Raw genomic sequence first — 24729 nt, 5'->3', positions numbered from 1 at the left:
TATATATATATATGTGTGTGTGTGTGTGTGTGTGTGTGTGTGTGTGTGTGTGTGTATATATATAGTATATATATAATTGGGCACATGATTCGACAGGTTAATGACCTTCAATTATGTGAATATATGAAATAATTGGATTAGTTTGGGTCATGTTAATTATACGTACAGAAGTACGCCACCTTTTGTAACATGATGTATGTGCTTACAATTAGTAATTAAAAGGTTTATAGACATGGTTTAAGAAAACAGTGTAACATATTAACTATGCAAAAAAACATATAGGCGCACACTATGCATATATATATATATATATATATATATATATATATATATATATATATATATATATATATATATATATATATATATATATATATATATATATATATATATATAATTTTGAATGTATAAAATAGTGGGCAAATCTGATATTTGATTTTGCTAAATATAAGAAGGCCTTATATTGGTATGGGGTCTAAAACGTGAGTTAAGGTTACAAACTTGACCTTAAAGTCCTGGGTTCAGAAAACTAAAATTAGGCGAGCTGAAAATGTGGTTCAAGAGATTTGATATCACTATATAGACTCCAAAGTTCCTATTTCCTTCAGTTTAAAATGAATATTAAGTATGCAACCATGAAAACGTTATTTTTGGTCCATAGCAAAGAATACCCTATAAAAGCACAGGATCAAGTTAATGTTTCTGTGAAATCGCAAGTAGTGTAGTTGTAGGTATTGTAAAATGTCAAAATTACGCTCCAGAACCCATAGTGTATGAAAATGACTTTATTCAATAATGAACGATTTTGGAGCAATTTGAACATATGGGTAGGGGTATCGATCAGAATCGTTACCAAAATAAGCTGATGCAAGTATATATATCATAAATGTGTTTATACATGTATGTGACATTCCATCTAAGACCACTGGTATGAATTTTTCTCAAGTCCAAATTATAAACAATAAAATGTAAATGCATTATTGTATCGAACTGTATTATCATATTTTCAATATTTTCAATGAAATAGTATCAAGTTGGTGATTCAATCGACAATCTTTTGTTTTCACTTAGAATTAGCAAAATATTGGACTTTAAAATGTTTCAAATTTGATATCATTCTGACCTCTATATTTTTAATTACTATATTAATAGATTAAAACTCTATAAATAAATAATAAATGTTAATAAATGTTAATAAATGTTATTCAAGTGTTTAATGGAATGACTAATCTATCTTCTCATAACTATTACTATCAATACATTCTTTTGCAAAGACAGAAAAGACCAATACAACTCAAAGCCTACATCTCATAAAGTGTTATTGGACTGTATGTGACTCAGTACATTGGATGATTTTATTGTGCTAACACTATTTCTTCCTAATGACGAAATTTATCCGAGGATCATTCACAGCTAAAACTCCCCCCTCCTTTTCTATACACACATTTTTCAAACATTTTAAAACTTCTTTCACAATTTCTTGTGGCATAGATTTTCTGAATTTTGATATATGCGTGATGAAATCCAATAGCGTATTGCCTTCACCAGAATCTTTCTTGAAACATTCAGTGACAACTATGTCTAGATTGGAGTGTGTTGTTTTGATTTCTATGGTATCTGAAGGTATTTCTTTGAACAGGGTTTCTTGTATGACTGCTGCGCTTGGATATCCCAACGTTGTCAGATAGCGGTTGATGTAAATTGACGGCTCCATTATGCATTCTAAAGGAAAGAAACCGATATCTGAAGTTAAAGACCCGCAACAAGTCTGGTTCTCCATATCTCAGGGTGTTCTCCATACACAGAACACCCTGATATCAAAGACATAAAAAATATATGCCTCGTGTGAAGAATGTGCTATGTGCAAGTTGTTTAACGGAGCAGACACGTCCAAAAATAAATTTACTTTTAGGACAAAAAATGTTGTGTGCGTTGTTATGGTTGATGTGTAGCACAATTACCGAAAATCATTAATTATGCAAAGTTCTCATTACAACGCCTAGCTAAAAGCGAAATCAACAAGCTTTATAGTACATGTATACTTTGTTATGTTTGATGTATGATGTACCAAAATATATGAAATTACATTCTAAGTTATCAAAAATCGTTAATTATGCAAATTACTTATATCAAGAACTATAACTCACAGGTGCACAAATTCCTAACCATTGTAAAGTTTCCCAATTATCGCCACTGAGTGAAATTAGAGCTTAAATTGAAGAACAAGCCACTTAATATATGTTTCTGTACGATCTTTCCACGACATAATTTACGAAATATGAAGCTTGATGTAGTAATTTCATTTGAATGGTAGCTAGCTGTGCGAACGTGACTCCTGAGTGGTACGGAAAAACTGCAAACATTGGTACGGTGGAGCAGGTCAAACATTCATCAAAATTGGATTGGTAATGTTACAGCCTCAACGTGAACAACTACATTGTACTAATAAGAAATCTAGATGTGTAATATAATTTGTTATAACGAGGAAGTGATTTAATTTTAAACAGAACCTTTGTTTGTGATATTCGATATGAATTGGTAGTCGTGTGTGACATACACAATTGTTATTTGCCAAATACACGTCAACGTCTACGAAAATAAATTGACCCCTCAAAATATGGAATGGTATTTGGCAAATAACACACACACACACACACACACACACACACACACACACACACACACGCACCCTGTTTGATAATTTTCTTCCCTTTGCAGTGTTGTGCATCTGGTGATATTCTAGAAACATCAAAGGCTTTGACTGTAAAAACAATCACATTTCCAATGAAACAGTCTTGCTTTAGCACTGCCGATACAAGAAATGACTTAATTTTGTTTAAAAGGTACAATGAAATAGTTATTTTGTAATACTTACCGCTATTGATGCGAATCAACATAACACCATTCGTGTTCAGCCGACTGTATAAATCCCGAAATGTTCCATCTCTTTTTTCAAAATAATACACAGCGTGAATAGCATGTATGACGTCATAACGCTCACACCGTCTACTGTGGTCATCTTGGTCGTCTTCAAGGTATTTCTCAATTGTCTGAATGTAGTATTTGAATTCAACACCACTCCATTCTGCTTTGTGTGACGTCACCATTTCTTTGTAATTCGCAACCGCAGCCTTCATTGGTTCAAGTACAGTATAGTGTACGATATCTTTTGGATGTAGGGCAGTCAGTGCATCAATAATGGGTTTATCCATATTACCTGATCAATAGAGAAATAAAATGGCTTTATCCATATTACCTGATCAATAGAGAAACAAATGGCGATCAAATTTTCATCAAGGACTTCAAACGCATACTGTTGTATAATAATTATGATCATAGCATACAAGTACACAGTGCCCTGGTTCTCTATGTGGACCTGTTCATCTGTAGCTTGCTATTGAACAATAACATTGGTATGACCTAAATCTGTTGACTTGCCTACTACAGCTTTTTAACATGACATACGCCATATGTAACGCGATCACAGACTCGATTATAAGTCAAAGCTGTTCATATCATTGGCGACGAATCTTACAAATATCATGTACAACTGTCACACGAACACAAATACAATATTTTCTAATACATTCTGTCCAATTAGAAAATCCCCTCGGACAAGGGGCGTGAAAGAAGGTAGCAAAACATAAGAATCAAAACTTACCACTTCCGCTTCCGATTGAGAGTACGCGAATTTCCCTTTCCTGACGAAGGCTAAGGTTGCTGAAAACTCCCTTCATGAAAGGTTCAGCGTCGACACTGTCCTGCTTGGACACCCTCATATTTCTTATGAAAACCTTATGCTTGTCAATGTATTCTTCCTCATTAGATAACAATTTCTGAACTCCTTCCATGATGATATGGTAAAAATTATGGATGTTTCATGTAACTTTTTGTAAAAGAACAAAATATGGAACAGTCAACAGACTTGGGACACTTGACCTTATATTATGGTGCCGTTGTCAGGAAATGACATCAACACCACTATTCATTCTCATGTATATCACCTGCAGGAGCAGGCACTGTTGCTAAGTTCACCACTAGAGGGCCATCCGAAGGGTGGCGCTGGAGTGTGAAGCACGACTGAAAGGAGCTTGAAGCCGGGACGACACAGAATTTACGAGAGCTCGGATATATACAAAAATAAACGTGAAAGGTCAAACAATAACGTCTAGCGATAGTAAATACCTTCAAATCTTCAATGTATCATTGTAATCTGTTCAAAATGGTCACACCTGGCAATATTTAGCGGTATAGTAATTAAGTTAACCCTTGCTCAGATCCAACACTTGTCCCGTATCACCCATATCCATCTGCACGCAGTGCGACGACACGGTGACGGCTGACCCGATTCAAGTAGATTGGCCCAGAGATATTGGCGCTCAGAGCATGTTTAAAGTTCATTCCTACACCAAAACAGCCACACAGGAAACTAGTTAACATTGTTGCATGCGATGTAAACATTCGAAAAGTGAGATTAATTTATGATACATCATCAGGGGACATTTATTTACAAACAAGCGTACATCCATTCAAACGAAAAACCAGTTGTATATGGATTCTACATATATAGAAAGTTAAAGAACTACCATGAAGGTAAAAAGTTGGCGTATACGTAAAAATCAAAATGTTGATGTTTCCTTTCACTTTGGTTTGGACTGATCATAACCTCTGCAGATTGGAAAACCAGTTTTATATTGACTTAAATTTTTAAGTTAATGTCGGATTCCTCATCCACTAACCAATAATACAGAGACCATTTGGAAAACAAAGGAAAACACAATTAACTAGTATAGACACTCGCACATGAAAAAACAAATCTCTCTACCCCACCTTTTGTAAAATTGAGCATCATCTGCCCCACTTTTTAGGCCTTAGGGTTAACGTTTTTTGCGCATTAGACGCAAACGAGCGCACTGTACAATATTGTACCCCAACTCTCCCTGATTGGTATGCAGAGAGGTTCCTTATTTTATAACTTCTAGTTGAGAATGCCACAAATGTTTGCCATGAAATATTGGGAATTGATATTTCAAAGGCAGGTTATAATATACGTCAATTCTGGGCTGAAGGCTGCCTTTGACCAGCGTACCCAGCGGCCAAAGTGTCAAATCGTTCGTCTTTTTGATGATGGGCTTATGCATGTGACGGTCATATTATATGTTTGTAAAATACTTTTACTAAAGAGAAATTGGCCCGTTTGACTAGACCTACTCTTCACAGAATTCAGATGCATTGAAACTAGAAGTAGATAGTACTTCCATTCCTGCTAGAGTGATAAAAATACAACCATCAAAATTGTGACGACTTTGAGCAGAATTAGAAATCCATAAAAAGACAAGACACACAATTTATTATTCATGAGTTGTTTTCTTTAAAATCATTAACAATAACAAAACTAATACAAAAAGAGAAAAGTAACATTTCTCTCCTGTCATTTGACTTTATATTATAATATACATTGTGTTTATTGGCTTGGATAGGTAGCCCATCTAGTGACATCATAATAAAGTTACATTTTGTGTGGAGTTAGGTGGTCATTTTAGCACCACCATGCTACCAGATACGGAATTGACTAATATCCTTGCTGAAGCAAAAACTACTGGTACCAACAAATACAAATATAATTTAAGGCTGAACTTGTCGAAAATTGGCCTACATCCTTTACTTGGTCGATTTCAGCCACGTCAACATTCACTTTGACATTTGAATTTAACTATTTTACTTTTAAGTACATATTGACAAGAAACAAGGTTGCAAATTTCAATGGTTTTCATGTGTTCATGTAGTTTAGTTCCTATATGACGTATTAAGATTACTACCATCATCTCCAGATGGTAGTAATCGTCACGTGTCGTATAGGAACAAAACTAGCGTTTATGCTACGTCATATCAGTGACATCACTACACACCTCTTTACGGCAAACCTTAACAAAAATGTGCGCTGGCTTGCAAGAGTGTCACCACATGGATCTGAATTAACAAGGAGAGAGGAGCTGTGTATGTGTGACCTTACCATACTCAGTAGACAGGATCAGCTGATCACAAAGCATATGGAATGATTTCACGACAGACTTCGACATGTGTAAGTCTGTTTAGCCATTGTTACATGAAATCATAATCTAACTTTAGATTGAATACAGAACAATTGCGTGTTAGGCTAAACTCTAAGCGAGTGTGGACAGGACGTAGAGAAATCAACCGAGAGAAGGTTGTGGGCTAATCCATATATATCTTGTTGTAAAATACCTCCTGAGAGACATACTGATACAAATTGCCCTGAAAGACACATGGACATCTAAAGCTGAGTTCACACAACCGTTTCCACACACATGCTGATTGTATGTATTAGCTAAAGGCTATGATATCAAATAGCTACTGAATACTTTGTTGATTCTAAGTGAAAATAATAGATTGTCGATTGAATCACCAACTTGGTAATATTCGAACAGGACCAGGTGCAAGTTTGTACACGGGAACGTTTGCAGTATTTTAAGAAGTTTGGCTTGAAGTGAAAATGGTCTAGCTTAAGGGGAATGCCACTCCAGGAAATCAAGACATTTCATAAATTGTGGGTTCTGGAGGTCATTTCATGATTTCGCATCACAATTATCACATAATTTTCATTTGGCTAGTTAATAGATGAACATTGAAACTGAATATTCATGACTTTTAAGAATTTTCTTTCCTTCAAATAAAGTCACAAATATTCATTGTGCAACTAATAAATGTTCATATCTGCTAAGACACATGAAGCCATGGTGTTGCACTGAAAGAACAACAGGGGTGAAAAATACTTTCAATATATATATTATGTGCATAATAGTTACCAGAAGCCAATGTTTATGGAAACTATCTATATTTCCCGAAATGGCATTTCTCTATAAATGTCTCTCAAATTTGATATCATTCTGACCTTTTTTTAATGTCACTATATTAAAGATTAAAATTTGTGTTTTTGATGTATAAATTATGTTAATAAATGTTAATCAAGTGTTTAATGGAATGACTCATCTATCTTCTCATAACTATTACTATCAATACATTCTTATCAAAGACAGAAAAGACCAATACAACTCAAAGCCTACATCTCATAAAGTGTTATTGGACTGCATGTGACTCAATACATTGGCGGATGATTTTATTGTGCCCGGCACTATTTCTTCCTAATGACGAAATTTATCTGAGGATTATTTACAACTAAAACCCCCGCCTCCTTTTCTATACACACATTTTTCAAACATTTTAAAACTTCTTTCACAATTTCTTGTGGCATAGAATTTCTGAATTTCGATACATGCGTTATGAAATCCAATAACTTATTGCCTTCACCAGAATCTTTCTTGAAACATTCATTGACAACTATATCGGAGTTTGATGTTTTGATCTCTATGGTATCTGAAGGGATTTCTTTGAAGAGGGTTTCTTGTATGACTGCTGTGCTTGCGTATCCAAACTTTCTCATATAGAGGTTGATGTAAATTGACGGTTCCAATATATCTAAAGGAAAGAAAATGATATCTGAAGGTAAAGTCCAATCTGAATAAAATCTGATGTGGTGAAAGTGTCTAGTTGTCGTCATTTACCTCTATTTCCATCGTTTTTGTGTCGTTTGTTTTGATCCTTGTGATCGCCATTTTCCCACACCTGACCTTGTTTTTGAACCTCAAGAGTCTTGAAAGGTTTCTTCAACCAATAAGCACGCTTCTTTCAAAATCGTTCAGAGAGACGGCGCCACCACCGACGGGTCCTGTCGTCAACGCGATCTTACGGGTGTGTACGGGTTTCCCCCAATGTCTCTAGTGTGTGCAGCTGCCAACGTAACGCTCATCCTGATTGGCTACTCAAACGCGCGAGATTAAAACAAGATTTGCTATTATGCAGGATCAGATGTGGAAGACGGCCATCACCCGGGTCAAAACAAACGACAAAAAACGATGGAAATAGAGGTAAATAAAGACATCTAGCCGCTTTCACCGCATCAGATTTTAATCCGATTGAGTAAGTCCTGCACCAAGTCTGCTTCAGCTTCTCCATACACAGAACACCAAGAGACCAAAGACACAACAAACTATATGTCTCTTGTAAAGAATATGTTATGTTCGTGGTTTTTAACGAAATAGAAACCTCGAAAAAATAAATTCGCTTTTAAGAAATAAGTCTCATGTGCGCTGCTAAGGTTGAGGTATAGCACAATTACTTAAACGTCTCATTACAACGCATAACTAATTAGCTACATCAACAAGCTTTATAGTACATGTTGACTTTGTTATTTTTGATTTACGATGTACCAAAATATATGAAATTTGAATCCTTCATTCTAAGATATGGCCTAATTATCAAAAGTCATTAATTATGCAAATTACTTATTACTATCAAAAACTATAACACACAGGTGCACAAATTCCTAACCATTGTAAAGCTCCAAATTATCGCCACTGATAGTGAAATTAGAGCTTAAATTTAAGAACAAGCCATAGTATTTATGTTTCTGTACGATCTTTCCACAAAATAATTTACGAAATATAAAGATTGATGTACTCATTTCATTTGAATGGTAGCTAGCTCTGCGAACGTGACTCCTGAGTGGTACGGAAAAACTGCAAACATTGTTATGGTGGAGCAGGTCAGACATTCATCATAATTGGATTGATAATGTTACAGCCTCAATGTGAACAACTACATTGTACTAATAAGAGAGATGTGTAATACAATTTGTTATAATGCGGAAGTGATTTAATTTTAAACAGAACCTTTGTTTTTGATATTCGATATGAATTGGTAATCGTATGTGGCATACACAAGTGTTATTTGCCAAATACACGTATTCGACGTAATTATTATGGTATAACAGCTCGCTGTTATTTCCGGAAAATGACCCCCTCAAAATAGAATTGTATTTGACAAATAACATTATTATAACATCCTGTTTGATAATTTTCTTCTCTTTTTACAATTGTTGCACTGTTGAGCACCCGGTGATATTCTAGAAAAAACAAAGCCTTTGATTATAAAAACAATCAAAGTTTCAATAACATTCTTGCCTTAGCAAGGATTGACTTAATTTTGTTTAAAAAAGTAGAATTAAAGAGTTTTGTAATACTCAATACCAGCGATGCGAATCAACATAACACCATTCGTGTTCAGCCGACTGTATAAATCTCTATATGTTCCATCTCTTTCTTCAAAATAATACACAGCGTGAATAGCATGTATGACGTCATAACGCTCACACCGTCTACTGCCGTCATCTTGGTCGTCTTCAAAGTATTTCTCAATTGTCTGAATGTAGTATTTGAATTCAACACCACTCCATTCTGCTTTGTGTGTCGCCACCATTTCTTTGTAATTCGCAACTGCAGCCTTCATTGGTTCAAGTACCGTATAGTGTACGATATCTTTTGGATGTAGGGCAGTCAGTGCATTAATTATGGGTTTATCCATATTACCTGATCAATAGAGAAACAAAATGGGTTTATCCATATTACCTGATCAATAGAGAAACAAAATGGGTTCATCTATATTACCTGATCAATAGAGAAACAAAATTGGTTTATCTATATTACCTGATCAATAGAGAAACAAAATGGGTTCATCTACAGAAACAAAATGGGTTTATCTATAAATATTACCTGATCAATAGAGAAACAAAATGGGTTTATCTATATTACCTGATCAATAGAGAAACAAAATTGGTTCATCTATATTACCTGATCAATAGAGAAACAAAATGGGTTCATCTATATTACCTGATCAATAGAGAAACAAAATTGGTTTATCTATATTACCTGATCAATAGAGAAACAAAATGGGTTCATCTATATTACCTGATCAATAGAGAAACAAAATTGGTTTATCTATATTACCTGATCAATAGAGAAACAAAATGGGTTCATCTACACAAACAAAATGGGTTTATCTATAAATATTACCTGATCAATAGAGAAACAAAATGGGTTTATCTATATTACCTGATCAATAGAGAAACAAAATGGGTTCATCTATATTACCTGATCAATAGAGAAACAAAATTGGTTTATCTATATTACCTGATCAATAGAGAAACAAAATGGGTTCATCTACACAAACAAAATGGGTTTATCTATAAATATTACCTGATCAATAGAGAAACAAAATGGGTTTATCTATATTACCTGATCAATAGAGAAACAAAATGGGTTCATCTATATTACCTGATCAATAGAGAACCAAAATGGGTTTATCTATATTACCTGATCAATAGAGAAACAAAACGGGTTCATCTATATTACCTGATCAATAGAGAAACAAAATTGGTTTATCTATATTACCTGATCAATAGAGAAACAAAATGGGTTTATCTATATAACCTGATCAATAGAGAAACAAAATGGGTTCATCTATATTACCTGATCAGTAGAGAACCAAATGGGTTTATCTATATTACCTGATCAATAGAGAAACAAAATGGGTTCATCTATATTACCTGATCAGTAGAGAAACAAAATGGGTATATCTATATTACCTGATCAATAGAGAAACAAAATGGGTTTATCTATATTACCTGATCAATAGAGAAACAAAATGGATTTATCTATATTACCTGATCAATAGAGAAACAAAATGGATTTATCTATATTACCTGATCAATAGAGAAACTAAATGGGTTCATCTATATTACCTGATCAGTAGAGAAACAAAATTGGTTCATCTATATTACCTGATCAGTAGAGAAACAAAATTGGTTTATCTATATTACCTGATCAATAGAGAAACAAAATGGGTTCATCTATATTACCTGATCAATAGAGAAACAAAATGGGTTTATCATATTACCTGATCAATAGAGAAACAAAATGGCTTTATCTATATTACCTGATCAATAGAGAAACAAAATGGGTTCATCTATATTACCTGATCAGTAGAGAAACAAAATTGGTTTATCTATATTACCTGATCACTAGAGAAACAAAATGGGTTCATCTATATTACCTGATCAGTAGAGAAACAAAATGGGTTTATCTATATTACCTGATCAGTAGAGAAACAAAATGGGTTTATCTATATTACCTGACCAATAGAGAAACAAAATGGGTTTATCTATATTACCTGATCAATAGAGAAACAAAATGGGTTCATCTATATTACCTGATCAATAGAGAACCAAAATGGGTTTATCTATATTACCTGATCAATAGAGAAACAAAATGGGTTCATCTATATTACCTGATCAATAGAGAAACAAAATTGGTTTATCTATATTACCTGATCAATAGAGAAACAAAATGGGTTTATCTATATAGCCTGATCAATAGAGAAACAAAATGGGTTCATCTATATTACCTGATCAATAGAGAAACAAAATGGGTTCATCTATATTACCTGATCAATAGAGAAACAAAATTGGTTTATCTATATTACCTGATCAATAGAGAAACAAAATGGGTTTATCTATATAGCCTGATCAATAGAGAAACAAAATGGGTTCATCTATATTACCTGATCAGTAGAGAACCAAATGGGTTTATCTATATTACCTGATCAATAGAGAAACAAAATGGGTTCATCTATATTACCTGATCAGTAGAGAAACAAAATGGGTATATCTATATTACCTGATCAATAGAGAAACAAAATGGGTGTATCTATATTACCTCGATGTGTTTCGAGTGCTGTAAATATGCTTGGTGATTTAGGGGTGAACATGTGGTAAGTTCGTATAATTGAGTTTAAGAAGTCTTTGTGAAGAAATCTAGATTTATAAGAAAAATCTCTCGACTTTTTTTAATTTGACATCTCTCACCTTAAATAGTGTAATGTTGTAACGTGTAAGGGATAGAGGGGCACGTTTGCTGATACTCAATTGTCCCATCACGTGGTTCTGGATCATATTTTATAAAGTTCGAATGCCGCATGTTATCTTCTTAAGGAAGGGGTAGACCCATTTTCATTTTAAAATGTTGTTTTACATGCAAGGTTAATATATAGAAATAAAGATAAATCACTCCCTCGGCTTAGGTGACATTTTCAGGCAATTCCCATGCGCTAGTATTGCAAATTATCACAGTAACTTAATTAACCAAATTTTCTTATAAAATGAAGATGTTGTGAACAAATTGGGAATCACATAAGGGGTGTGAAAAGTTGGTAGCAAAACATAAGAATCAAAACTTACCACTTCCACTTCCGATTGAGAGTACGCGAATTTCCCTTTCCGGACGAAGGCTAAGGTCACTGAAAACTCCCATCATGAAAAGTGTATCATCGACATTGCCGTGCTTAGGCACCCTCATATTTCTTATGAAAACCTTATGATTTTCAATGTATTCTTCATGGTTAGATGTCAATTTCTGAACTCCTTCCATGATGATATATGGTGTCAATCCTTCCTCAGCTACATGTAGAAATCTTTTCAAACAGGCTGGCAAATATTCTGGATGTTTTCAAGTAAGAGAACAAAAAGTGGAATCGCCAAGAGACGTTGAACACTTTGCCTTCTTATATGGTATTGCGTTGACGGGAAATGACATCACACCATTGCTTATTCTCACATACAAGAGCGTATCATTTCTGCTAATTGTCACAGATGTATCTAAACCTATCTAAACTTCCGAAAAAAACATATTCAACAATCAATCACTCAAAACATTGTGTCAATAACGTACGAAGACATTCCACCATTCATATGTTTCCATGAGTACAAGGAGTGGTAGACGCATTAGAGTGCCCTTCCATCAAATTTCCAGTTATAATGTAAAACGTAAACTCCATTATATTTTCTTTATTTAATTTCTTGTTACAAAAGCAAGATCGCAATTTTTTCTTACATTTTGTCGAAGTGAAATAAACCATTTAAACGTACGTACCACAACTAGGCACCCACACACAGGTACTAATGTGTTGATGTCTGTAGTTGATGTCTACATGGTTGAACCCAAAGCTATGAGTGGGCTGATGTACAATTCTAATGTGTTGTTATTTAGTATTCGAGGCAGTGTAAGACAGACATGAACACAATCAGGAGTGCTTATAGAAGTGCTGGTACGTGTGTTGACATCATAACACGATAATGTTAGTGTCACAGATGACATATTTGTATTTTCAGTAAACTTAATATTTTAACAACATCGCATGTCCTAGTTTACTGAAAGGTCAAAAGACTGTCTCAAGGATATTGGATTCAGACCACACAGGATTCCAAGCATACTCGAATACATGAGACGACAGTCTGCATTTCATAAATATCTAGGATTCATAGTGATCATTCATCAATGTTTTGGGAATACTTTTAGGGCATGGTCACGCCCAGAAATAATTATTTGGCCATTGGCCATGCGTTCTGTAAATTTAGACTTTGGGGACGTCACAATAAAGGACACTTGGAACTGACAGGCACTCAGTTTTGGTAGGGAGACTTGGCTTCGCGGGAAGTCAATGAACGAGGCCCTATGCTGGGTGTTTGCCTTGATTTCCAGTGTAGATCTTTAAACACTGTGTGTAATCTGAGCTAATTCCCTTTAAGTTCAAGTGTGATCCTGGTACGTACATACAGAAGTTGAGTCGGATATGAGATATGAGAGTGATTCGAGTGTTATTACTTGGTCTATCAGCTGTGTGCGAAGATCAGTAGTAATATTAGCATCAATAGTATGATGTGGTAGTAATTGATGCACAGTGTAATGTGATAGGGCATAAACATTATACATATGGAATGGGTCAGTTAGGATTTTCATCAATGAAAGTCTAGATTGACTGGACAGTTATCGATATTTTTATCATAAGCTTACTTCCTAAAACTACACTATCAATATTGAGTAATAACACCACTTGCCTAAAAGAAATATTTTTCAAGAAAGTTTTATCTGAAATCTAATCATTTGATTTTCATATAGTGGTCAAGAGTGAATCACCATGTTTACGTTATTAATTCTCATTTTCATTTATAAAACAATGGCATGAACTATAAATACATTACGGGCTAGTTGTCATGTGGTATGTACTGACGTGTCCTATACTGTGTAATTTGCCAAGTTAGAAATAACTTGTACCTTTGTATGCATTTACAGTGTCACGAGTGTCTATCATATCATTTTCTGTTTTCTCATCACCGGGCTCATAGTATAAATATATGGTCGTTTGAATGTGCGCCAGTTCAGATGTAGAGGAGGCTATCAGGCTAAAAAATGTAAACATGTACCAAGAAGGTCAATTCAGGCAAAATAACGAAGGTAAAATAGCAATGAATGATTAGCCGACATCTACATCGGATTTTAATCAGATTGACTTAAGACATTGACTAATTACTGAAAATAATTAATTATGCAAACGAATAATCTAGTTTTATAGGACATGCGCAATTTGATTAACGTGTGCAGCAAAGTATGGGTTGTATTCTCATATCATTAACTATACAAATGACTGATGACAATTAAAAACTACGTCAGGCAACTATATCAATGCATGTACCACATTATATGAAATTTGATATAAACATTCTTTAAATATACCCACAAGACTGAAAATCAATAATGCAAATGAAACATTACAGCTAACAATTACATCAACAAACATTTTAGAACATGTGCGCATTGTTGTGGTTGATGTATATACCAAATTATATTGAATTAGAAGCATGCATTCTTATGATATGACCTGATTACTGAAAATCACTCATTATGCAAATGAGTCAACATTACAAGCTATATTATCAAACTTATATGCCACATGTGCTTTGCTATTATCAATGTATACACCAAATTAGATTTTTCAGATATAGCCTAATTACTGAACACCATTAATTATATAAATACCTCATTAATATTCAAGAGATGTTCACCAAAGCCTAATCAGCTCTAGCCATTACCCTTAAACATATGTGCACCAATGTCTAGCATACCTAAACCCCCTTGGCCTATGTCACCAATCATTGTGTCACGTGCTACTCTATCGTGTCCCTTCCATAAAAACGAATAAATTAACGAATTGATGTGTTTTACATCTTTTTGATGGACATTGATAAGATTAAGGATGTACAGCAATTTCGGAATGACTAGACTTTTAATTATCTGAACTCTACCCATAATGGTAAGGTTACGACTGGTCCAGCATTGCAGTACATCTGACAGTCCCTTGAGTGGTGCAGCCAGATTCAGTTTATAAGCTGTAGCTGTATCATATGAAAAAAATACACCCACAATCTTGATTGGTGACATAGGCCATTTGACCCCGAACGGAGTATCTCGACGAAATCTCCAATTTCCCAACCAGAGTGCTTCAGTCTTATCAAAATTAACACATAACCCTGATACTTCAGAAAAAACTCTAAGAAGACAAAGAAGGTTTTCAGCAGATTGTTCATCTTTAAGGAAACAGGTGAGATCATCAGCATATGCCGAGCTCTTAACTTCATAGCCCTCCACACAAATACCACTGGTTTTATCGTCATGATGTAACCTGATAAGTAAGGACTCCAAAGCAAGAATGAATAAGATCGGTGAAAGTGGGTCACCCTGCCTAACTCCTCTACCAAGATTAAAATATGCAGTTGAAAGGCCACGATTCATGACACAGCTGGATGGATTGCGATAGAATGTTTGTATCCATTCTATAATAGATGGACCAAAGTTGAAATTCTGAAGACATTGAAACATAAATTTACGATCAAGACTGTCAAATGCCTTTTGAAAATCAACGGCAATTAGTATGCCCGTGGTATCAACATCTTTCGTATAATTCATAATGCCGTCGATAAGCCGAACACACTGACCGATTGATCTATTTTTCACGAAAGCTGTTTGTGATACACTAATTAAAGACTCAGTGACTTTATCCATTCTTTTCGCAATACATCTAGCTGCCAGTTTGTAATCAGTATTAAGGAGTGTTATTGGACGCCAATTACGAATGTATCTTTTGTCTTTACCCTTTTTTTCTATTAATGTAATTACGCCTTGACACTGACTAGGCGATAGCTGACCCTTTACCTTTGCCTCATTCATAGAATCGATTACATAATGGCCGAGCAGGTTCCAGAATGTTTGGTAGAATTCAACCGTTAGGCCATCATTCCCTGGTGTTTTGTTTTTAGGCATACTGTTAAGTGAAAGAAATCCCTCGTTGAAAGTGATAGGTCCCTCACACATATCCTTATCTATATTGCTAAGTTTGGGGAACATATCACTATTCAGAAAGGTGTCGGCGTATTCCTCATCCCAATCCTGAATATGATTGGCAAAGAGCTCAGAATAGTAACTCCGAATATGGCTTTGAATTTCCTTAGGGTGTGTCAATAGATAATCATGTTGATCAAATAATTGGGTAATTTGTGACTTTTTAGCATTATATTTTTCAAGGCCGAGAAAATATTTTGTATTTTTTTCACCAAATTCATACCAGTCAGCTCTGGAGCGCACTACCGCGCCTTCTGTTAAATAATTATATTCCAAATTTAATTCATTGCGAATTCTTTCGATTTCTGTCTTCAATTCGTCCGAGTCCCTACCACTGAGCTCTATGTCAAGGTCACGTAACTTATTTTCTAGTGTGGTTATCCGCTCATTCCTCACTTTAGCATTTCTTTTGCTATAACTAATTGTGGTAACTTTGACCTTAAACTTAATATATTCCCATAAGCCTTGCTTATTGTGAGGGTTGCCATACTCTGTCTTCCAATTCTGGAGACTATCGTGAATAAGATTAATATATACAGGGTCATGAATCAGGCTATTGTTAAATTTCCAGTGAGATCTGCCAAGCCTACATCGACTATCTCCAATTGTCAAAACTATAGCTGAATGATCGGACATGATATTTGGGACGATATCACAGTTAACAATAGAGCTCTGGAGAGAACTACTGATCAGAAAGAAATCTAGGCGGCTTTGAATCAATGCTGGACGTAGACGTCTCCAAGTAAAACGTTTTATCGTTGGGTTTCTAGTACGCCAAATGTCCTCCAAGTCAAACTTGGATAAAATACTATTAAACACACTAACTGATTTTTTCCAGGTAATTGGATTACCTCCTGAGCGATCTAAGTTTTCGTCTAAGGTTAAGTTGTGATCACCGCCCCAGATGATCTCACGATCAGGTTCAATATGAGCTTCATGCATTAGATTCGACAACTGTTCCATGAAAATAGAGTGTGTATTCTCATAATTAGGTGCATATGTATTAACAATAAGGAAAGGCTTATTCTCAATATCAATGGAAATTATGACAACCCTCCCCTCTGTATCACATTTAACTGTATGTATAACATAATCTAGATTTCGTATAATAGTGACAACGCCTCTGCTAGCAGAGGTACCATGGGAAAATATATAATGACCTGGTAGGATTTTTGACCACTTATTTTCATCTTCTAGTGTGGAATGAGCTTCCTGAAGCAAAATGATATTGTGATTACGTTTCTTTAGCCAACCCAAAACCTTCCTTCTCTTCTTCATACCCCCTAATCCCCTGACATTCAGGGAAACAATGTTTAACTTTTCAGCCATTTAGAATTACTAGTATTGCAACCCGTAAAGCTAGTTGTAATGACATAGACAATATGGTTATATCAAAACTAATAATGTACGAGCCTGCAAACATGTAAACAACACACACACACAAAGTTCCACAAACTACAACGCCAGTGGATACATCTCCGAGGGGAGATTGAGAAAAACAAAGGCATACAAGGGGGTTTAGGTATGCTAGACATTTGTGCAATGCAAAAGGCTTTCAAAGTAACGTGGGTTAAGTACTATCTGCTCCCATACTTCGACCCTTGGAAAGTTGTTTTAGACTACTATCTTAAACCAGTTGGTGGACAGCTTATCTTTAAATGTAATTTTTCTTTGAATGTACTTAATTTCGAGATTCCTCCTTTTTATCATGACATGTTAAGTGTTTGGAGCAACTATAGCCATGATAAGTCTACTTCATCTTCTTCTGAAATTATTTGGAATAACAAAAATATCCTCATTCAAGGGAAAAGTATTTTTCTTAAAACCTTTTATAATGTAGGAGTTCGATATGTCTCGGATATCTTCACTACTGATGGTAACATTAAAGGATGGGAGTATTTTCGTAATTTGGGGGTTAATCTAATAGATTTTCTGCAGTGGCAGGGATTGATATCGGCACTGCCTGTGAATTGGAGGAAAAACAAAGCTTTTTGTGTACGACCTGAAAACACCTTCCTCTTTCACAGTGAAGGTGGACTGATTGCATTGTTAAAGTCGGAACAAAAACAGCTACGTAAATTAATTTCAGGCAGTTACTTCATTAAACCAAAAAGTCAAATTTTCTTTAGTAACCTTTTTGAAGGTGATCTTGATTGGAACTTCATTTATAGTATGCCTTTTAAAGTTACAATCAGTAGTGTCGCTCGAGAATTTCAATGGAAAATAAGCCACAATATTCTGTATACTAATTCCATGTTATATAACATGCGTTCTCCTTTAGTGGATACAGATGCGTGTACTTTTTGTCACAGAACATCTGAGACGTTAGTACACCTGTTTGTAGATTGCGAATATGTGAAAGCCATCTGGCAAGATATGTACACAACTTGGGGTGAGGCTTTGAATTGCCCTAGGTACCCGTCATCTCAACAGATTATTTTAGGTGATAAATGCTGGTCTAAATTACTGAATTATATTGTTCTCATGTATAAGAAAAATATCTACAGTTGTAAATTAAAAAAACAGCTGCCAAGCTTTAATTTACTAAGAATAGAAGTTAAACATAATCAAAACTTAGAATTGTTTATTTCACGTCGTAAGGGTACATTGCCAATATTCCTAGAAAAATGGAAAGATTTCGAGGCATAGAAGTATTCTAGTAGATGTAATGTATATATTTTCATCCTGACGGTAGTAATCTGTTTCTTTTTTTTTTTCAACAGTCATTATACAATTGTAGAATTTCTTTGATTTTGTAGTACATGACAAAGTGGGATATCATTTTTTTTGCCTGCTTCTGTTTCTTGTTTTTGTTTTGTTCTGTACATGTACATCTTGTTTCTATGTCAATTCATCCTAAAAAGAAAACCTAATTCATGACAACATGCATATATTATTGTATACTGTATAATTTCAATGGGTTTTCAATAAAGAACATGAAAGATAAAAAAAAAAAAAAACATATGTGCACCAAATTCTGTTTGAATTGAGCCACGTTGTATTACATCACTCATTCTATATCTTGTAGGAGATTTCATTTGCTAAACACTATTTCCTCCTAATGACAAAATTTACCTGGCAATTATTCATGACAAAATCCTCCCCCTCCTTTGCTACACACTCTGTTTTAATGTAATTCATGAAGCTTTGTACAATTTCTCGTGGCATAGATTTACGAAACTTAGGAATCTGAGTTATGAAATCAAGATACTTATTGCCTTCATCAGAATATTCGTTGAAGCATTCAGTGACAACTATATATGCTTTTGTTATCTTAATTTGCATGGCCATGGTATCTGAAGGGATTTCCTTCAACAGAGTTTCTTCTATGTCTGCTGGGCCTGTGTATTCCCATGCTTTGATGTAGCGGTTGATGTACATTTTCGATTTCATCATGTGGTCTAAAAGAAAGAAAATGTAACAAGTCAGCCTCCTCCCATACATAGAAAACCAAAAGGCACAGGAATATATATATATATATATATATATATATATATATATATATATATATATATATATATATATATATATATATATATATGTTGAAAAAATACTAGCAACATCTCACCAAGTTCCAGTCTCATTGACCAAGTTCTTTTTGAGATATAAATTTTTGACCAAAATTCACATTTTTACACCTTATTTGCATATTACTGATGAGATCCTTATATGCTTAATATTTCTTCACCCACAGATGTATTCCTGTTAAATTTCAGCCCAATCACACACACACACACACACACACACACACACACACACACACACACAATCCACACATACAGACAGACAGACAGACACACAGACAGACAGACACTTTGCCATGCCTTTAGCACTACTGAACCTTATCAGTTCAGTTGTGCTAAAAAAATGAAATGAGAAAATTATTTTTTTGCAAGCCTACCTCCAGCCACACGAATCAACAGAACACCATTCTCGTTTAGTTGGTTATATAGATCCCTAAATGTTCCATCTCGCTTTACAAAGTAATAGGCCGAGTGAACAGCATGTATGACGTCATAACGCTCACACCGTCTACTGTGGTCATCTTGGTTGTCATCCAGGTACTTCTCAATTGTCTGAATGTAGTATTTGAATTCAACACCACTCCATTCTGCTTTGTTTGACGCCACCATTTCTTTGTAATTTGCAACTGCTGCTTTCATTGGTTCAACCACAGTATAGATGATTTTCTGATGCAAGGTGGTCAGGGTATTGATAATCAATTCGTCATTGTAACCTGTTTAACAGAAAATCGGGCATTTATGACGCAATTGTTTATTTAAATGGCACATTATTAGTGTCGGGGAAACACTATTTCAATATGTTGGCAATTTCATCCCTTTGTCTACAAATACATTAAATCTAGTTCTAAAATTGAGCTACTCGATAAATACTTTAACTCTGACTCTAATCGGTTCTGAGAGAGAGAGAGAGAGAGAGAGAGAGAGAGAGAGAGAGAGAGAGAGAGAGAGAGAGAGAGAGAGAGAGAAAGAGAAAGAGAGAGAGAGAGAGAGAGAGAGAGGGGGGGAGAGGGAGAGAGAGGGGGGGGGGAGAGAAAGACAGAGAGAGGGAGAGAGAGAGAGAGACACACACACACACAATGAAATATAGTTGTGAAATAACTCCCCCCCCCCACTACAAAATCTTAGGTAGAACAGTCGAGCCCTTTACTAGATATTGAATAGTAGACAAGAGTTGAACATTTTCCCTTCCATTATGATCTTTTCCTTTTCCATCATTTTCTCTCACTGATATTGGTTAAGGTGATAGATGGCTAATAGAACTTTAAAAAAAAGTAGATCTCAGCCTGCTACCAAAGTAGAATGTCAATGATAAAGAGAGGAACATGCAACAAATGGAGTGGTTGACAAAGATCAAAAACTCTGTAAAACATGCTGGTCAAATTCCTCTCCTAGTGACATGACTATAACTTTACAATATAAACTGTAAGGCATGCTAGAAACTTTCTAGAAATGGCGAGTTGAACACCAGCTGCTAAATGCGTAACAAATAATAATATTTGGCAAGTTAACTATCATAGACAAAAAAAGAGAAATGAACTTTTTTATACTAAACTTTGCATAAATATAAGTATTAATAAATAGATACTTAAAATACTCTGACGTGAATCAACTTTTAAAGTTACCCTAGAATGTATTGCAGGGAATGGGGTAGCGAACTGAGTCACAATATATGCAACAACTCCAATAAACACATTCGTATTGATATACCACTTGAGGCAACTGCTATATATTACTACTTACACAGAACAAGTTAGTTGTGAACCAGTGACATGTAGGTATAGTTATGAACCGCACGTTACAAAATTGGTAACCGAGAAAAACAATTGCATTGCTTGTCCATATGGAATACCCACTCCCTTCACCCCCCGAAAATAAAATGGTTCTGCCCTTATTTAACAGGGGATAATTATTGTTCACGTTGTACCACGTAAAATAAACTCTGGGTGTGTTTCGTACGGAAGCGTATTAGTGCCAAGTTGTAAGGAAAAAAATAAAATTTAAAATCTCGTAATTACGAGATTTCAATTCTCGTAATTACGACTTTTTTCTCGTAATTACGACTTTTTTCTCGTAATTACGAGTTTTCATTTCTCGTAATTACGACTTTTCGATTCTCGTAATTACGACTTTTTTCTCGTAATTACGACTTTTTTCTCGTAATTACGAGTTTTCAATTCTCGTAATTACGACTTTTCGATTCTCGTAATTACGCCTTTTTTCTCGTAATTACGACTTTTCAATTCTCGTAATTACGACTTTTCGATTCTCGTAATTACAAATTTTTGAATCTCGTAATTACGAGAATCGTAAAGACATTTCGATTCTCGTAATTACGTCGCAATTCTCCGGTAAGTTGATATCTAACTGGAAAAATCACACTGCCATTTTAAGTTCATGTTATAAGCAACAGCTGAGTTCTCAACAACACCCGATCATCGGGTAGTAAGTACATTTAAGGTGAACTGAACACTCTAATATAAGTCCAGTGAAATTACATAACACCTATAGGTTAAAAAAAGAAATGGCAATGAAATAACGTGTGCACATATGTACACACATATACTGGATGCAACAAGAAGTTAGTAGGTTCACTGCAATGTTTAAACAGGCAATCTGTCAATGAACTTAGCCAAATAATAAACACAAAACAAGAATTCCAGAACAACAAGAATTCTTCATCAGCAAAGAATTTGTTCAAATAATTGGAGTCCAATATTAAACATATAGATATTCTGCTGAATTTCGGACACAACTCCAACTTATATCCAATGATGAAGATGTAGGGAAACTGTCCAATACAAGACAGGATTACAACTGATGAAGGACCTAACGGCCGGTCCGAAACGTCTTAAAAGAAGGATCAATAAAGTTTCTATCTGGGGACGTCTCGCCAATGCCTTCCTACTATAAACACCCTGATATACCAGGGTCAATAACCTCGACAAACCGGTCATTTGGCTAACTGACCCTCAAACCAATATTATTATACCATACCAAATACATATATTCAAGTATTTATCAACCGTGGAAAAGGTCTCCACACATTTTCAAAATTGATCGAACGACCTACGGTGCCACGTTATTGAATTTTAAATTTCAAAACCGTATAAATATGATTTACCCTTAATGAAGAAAATTCTAAACTAAAGTTGTGAATTTTACCAAATATCAGATGGTAAATACTATTTTCTTCAATTTCAAATCCATTATTGATTCATTTTGCCGATATATAATGAAAGAATATTCTTCGCTGTTTTAATGCACTCGAGTTTTTTTTAAAGAAACGAAAAACGCAATCAAATCATACAAACCGGTTACCGTGTCAAACACTCTATAGTACATTTGCTTAGTACATCAAAATTATAAGATTCGTGTCTGAACAATTCAAAAATTGAAAAATAACAAACAATAAAAAATCATAATTTCATAATTACGACAATCAAAAAGTCGTCATTACGACAATCAAATAGTCGTAATTACGAGAATCGAAAAGTCGTAATTACGAGAATCGAAAAGTCGTAATTACGAGAATCGAAAAGTCGTAATTACGAGAATCTAAAAGTCGTAATTACGAGAATTAAAAAGTCGTAATTACGAGAATCGAAAAGTCGTAATTACGAGAATCGAAAAGTCGTAATTACGAGAATCAAAAAGTCGTAATTACGAGAATCGAAAAGTCGTAATTACGAGAATCGAAAAGTCGTAATTACGAGAATCGAAAAGTCGTAATTACGAGAATCGAAAAGTCGTAATTACGAGAATTAAAAAGTCGTAATTACGAGAATCAAAAAGTTTAGAACGATTCTCGTAATTACGACTCGGAGAATTAAACCTGTGATTATTATGAAAATCTAAAACATGTATATATTAGTAAAGTTCATGTTCGTATAAAACATGTGGCGTCTTACGATGTTTTATCACCATGAATGGCAGCATGTGACCTATTTTTGATCAGCAAGGCGCAAGCTCCAAATACGTTTTATGCACTTCGTTGAAAGCGCTTAGAATGTAGTACTATATAAGGGTAAAGTTACTTGATGGAGGGGGGGGGGCGAAGAAAATGGCATAAAAACAAGTTACTTTCCGAATTTTAAGGCTGTGACTATTTTGATGTGATTGCTTATATTTTCCATGTTACCTCTAACTCCATTCCTCCGCAGCAAACCAAAAACAAAACAATACTACATATTTGATAATGAGAGGGCCCCCTTCTAAATATGGACCTTGGGAATCCCAAAACTCAAATGGTTCACTCCTAAATTCCGCGCTCAGTGTGATAACTGACTTGCTACTAACTGTTGTTGGCTTACCACATGTATCATCAAAAAGTCGTAATTACGAGAATCATTGAAAAAGTCGTAATTACGAGAATCAAAAAGTCGTAATTACGAGAATTGAAAAGTCGTAATTACGAGAATCGAAAAGTCGTAATTACGAGAATTGAAAACTCGTAATTACGAGAAAAAAAGTCGTAATTACGAGAATTGAAAACTCGTAATTACGAGAAAAAAGTCGTAATTACGAGAAAAAAGTCGTAATTACGAGAATTGAAATCTCGTAATTACGAGATTTTAAATTTTATTTTTTTCCTTACAACTTGGCACTAATACGCTTCCGTAGTTTCGCACTTTCGCATAAACCGTAACCGGATTTTATATCACGGCGGATTAAAAAACACCCATGACATCGGCACACACTCTCGCTGTGGGTACCAAAGTTAACATCGCGATTATGGGGTACCAAAGTTTAACATCGCGATTATGATTAGAAATTCACCACAAAACATTCATTATAAATTCAGAAAACATGCATGTAATATTAAAACTTACCACTTCCAGTGCCGATTGCGAGTACGCGAATTTCATTTTCAAGGCCACTGCTAATGTTGCTGAACACTTCCGCCATGGAAAATTCATCGTTGTTAGTATCGTGCTTGGGCACCCTTATATTCCTTAATAAAACTTTAAAATCGTCCATATATTCGTCTTCGTTAGACATCAGTTTCTCAACTTCTTGCATGACGATATACAATACGTGCTATGCTATACTAGATAGGACTG

At 34.8% G+C, this 24729-nt stretch overlaps 2 protein-coding genes across 3 annotated transcripts; both read right to left on the bottom strand.

Annotated features, from left to right (window-relative positions):
- Positions 1–657: 657 nt before the first annotated feature.
- Positions 658–12401, bottom strand: LOC144452847 (histamine N-methyltransferase-like). 2 transcript variants are annotated; one of them, XM_078144026.1, is made up of 3 exons: positions 12152–12401; positions 2876–3217; positions 658–1722 (listed from the first exon to the last, which is right to left on the bottom strand). In XM_078144026.1, the coding sequence occupies exons 1-3, from the start codon at positions 12339–12341 to the stop codon at positions 1370–1372; spliced, it is 885 nt and encodes a 294-aa protein (XP_078000152.1). In that variant the 5' UTR covers positions 12342–12401; the 3' UTR covers positions 658–1369. The 2 variants fall into 2 exon arrangements, with proteins under 2 accessions (XP_078000152.1, XP_078000151.1); XM_078144025.1 differs by lacking the exon at positions 12152–12401 and adding an exon at positions 3662–3947.
- A 5659-nt stretch (positions 12402–18060) lies between these two features.
- LOC144453215 (histamine N-methyltransferase-like) lies at positions 18061–24688 on the bottom strand. The gene is made up of 4 exons (XM_078144492.1): positions 24499–24688; positions 20047–20382; positions 19221–19546; positions 18061–18108 (listed from the first exon to the last, which is right to left on the bottom strand). The coding sequence occupies exons 1-4, from the start codon at positions 24686–24688 to the stop codon at positions 18061–18063; spliced, it is 900 nt and encodes a 299-aa protein (XP_078000618.1).
- Positions 24689–24729: the final 41 nt, after the last annotated feature.

Source organism: Glandiceps talaboti, chromosome 23 (assembly GCF_964340395.1).
Source record: "Glandiceps talaboti chromosome 23, keGlaTala1.1, whole genome shotgun sequence".
Lineage (NCBI taxonomy): Eukaryota > Metazoa > Hemichordata > Enteropneusta > Spengelidae > Glandiceps > Glandiceps talaboti.
The sequence above is the reverse complement of the archived record's forward strand: the minus strand, read 5'-3'. Positions and strand labels throughout refer to the sequence as shown.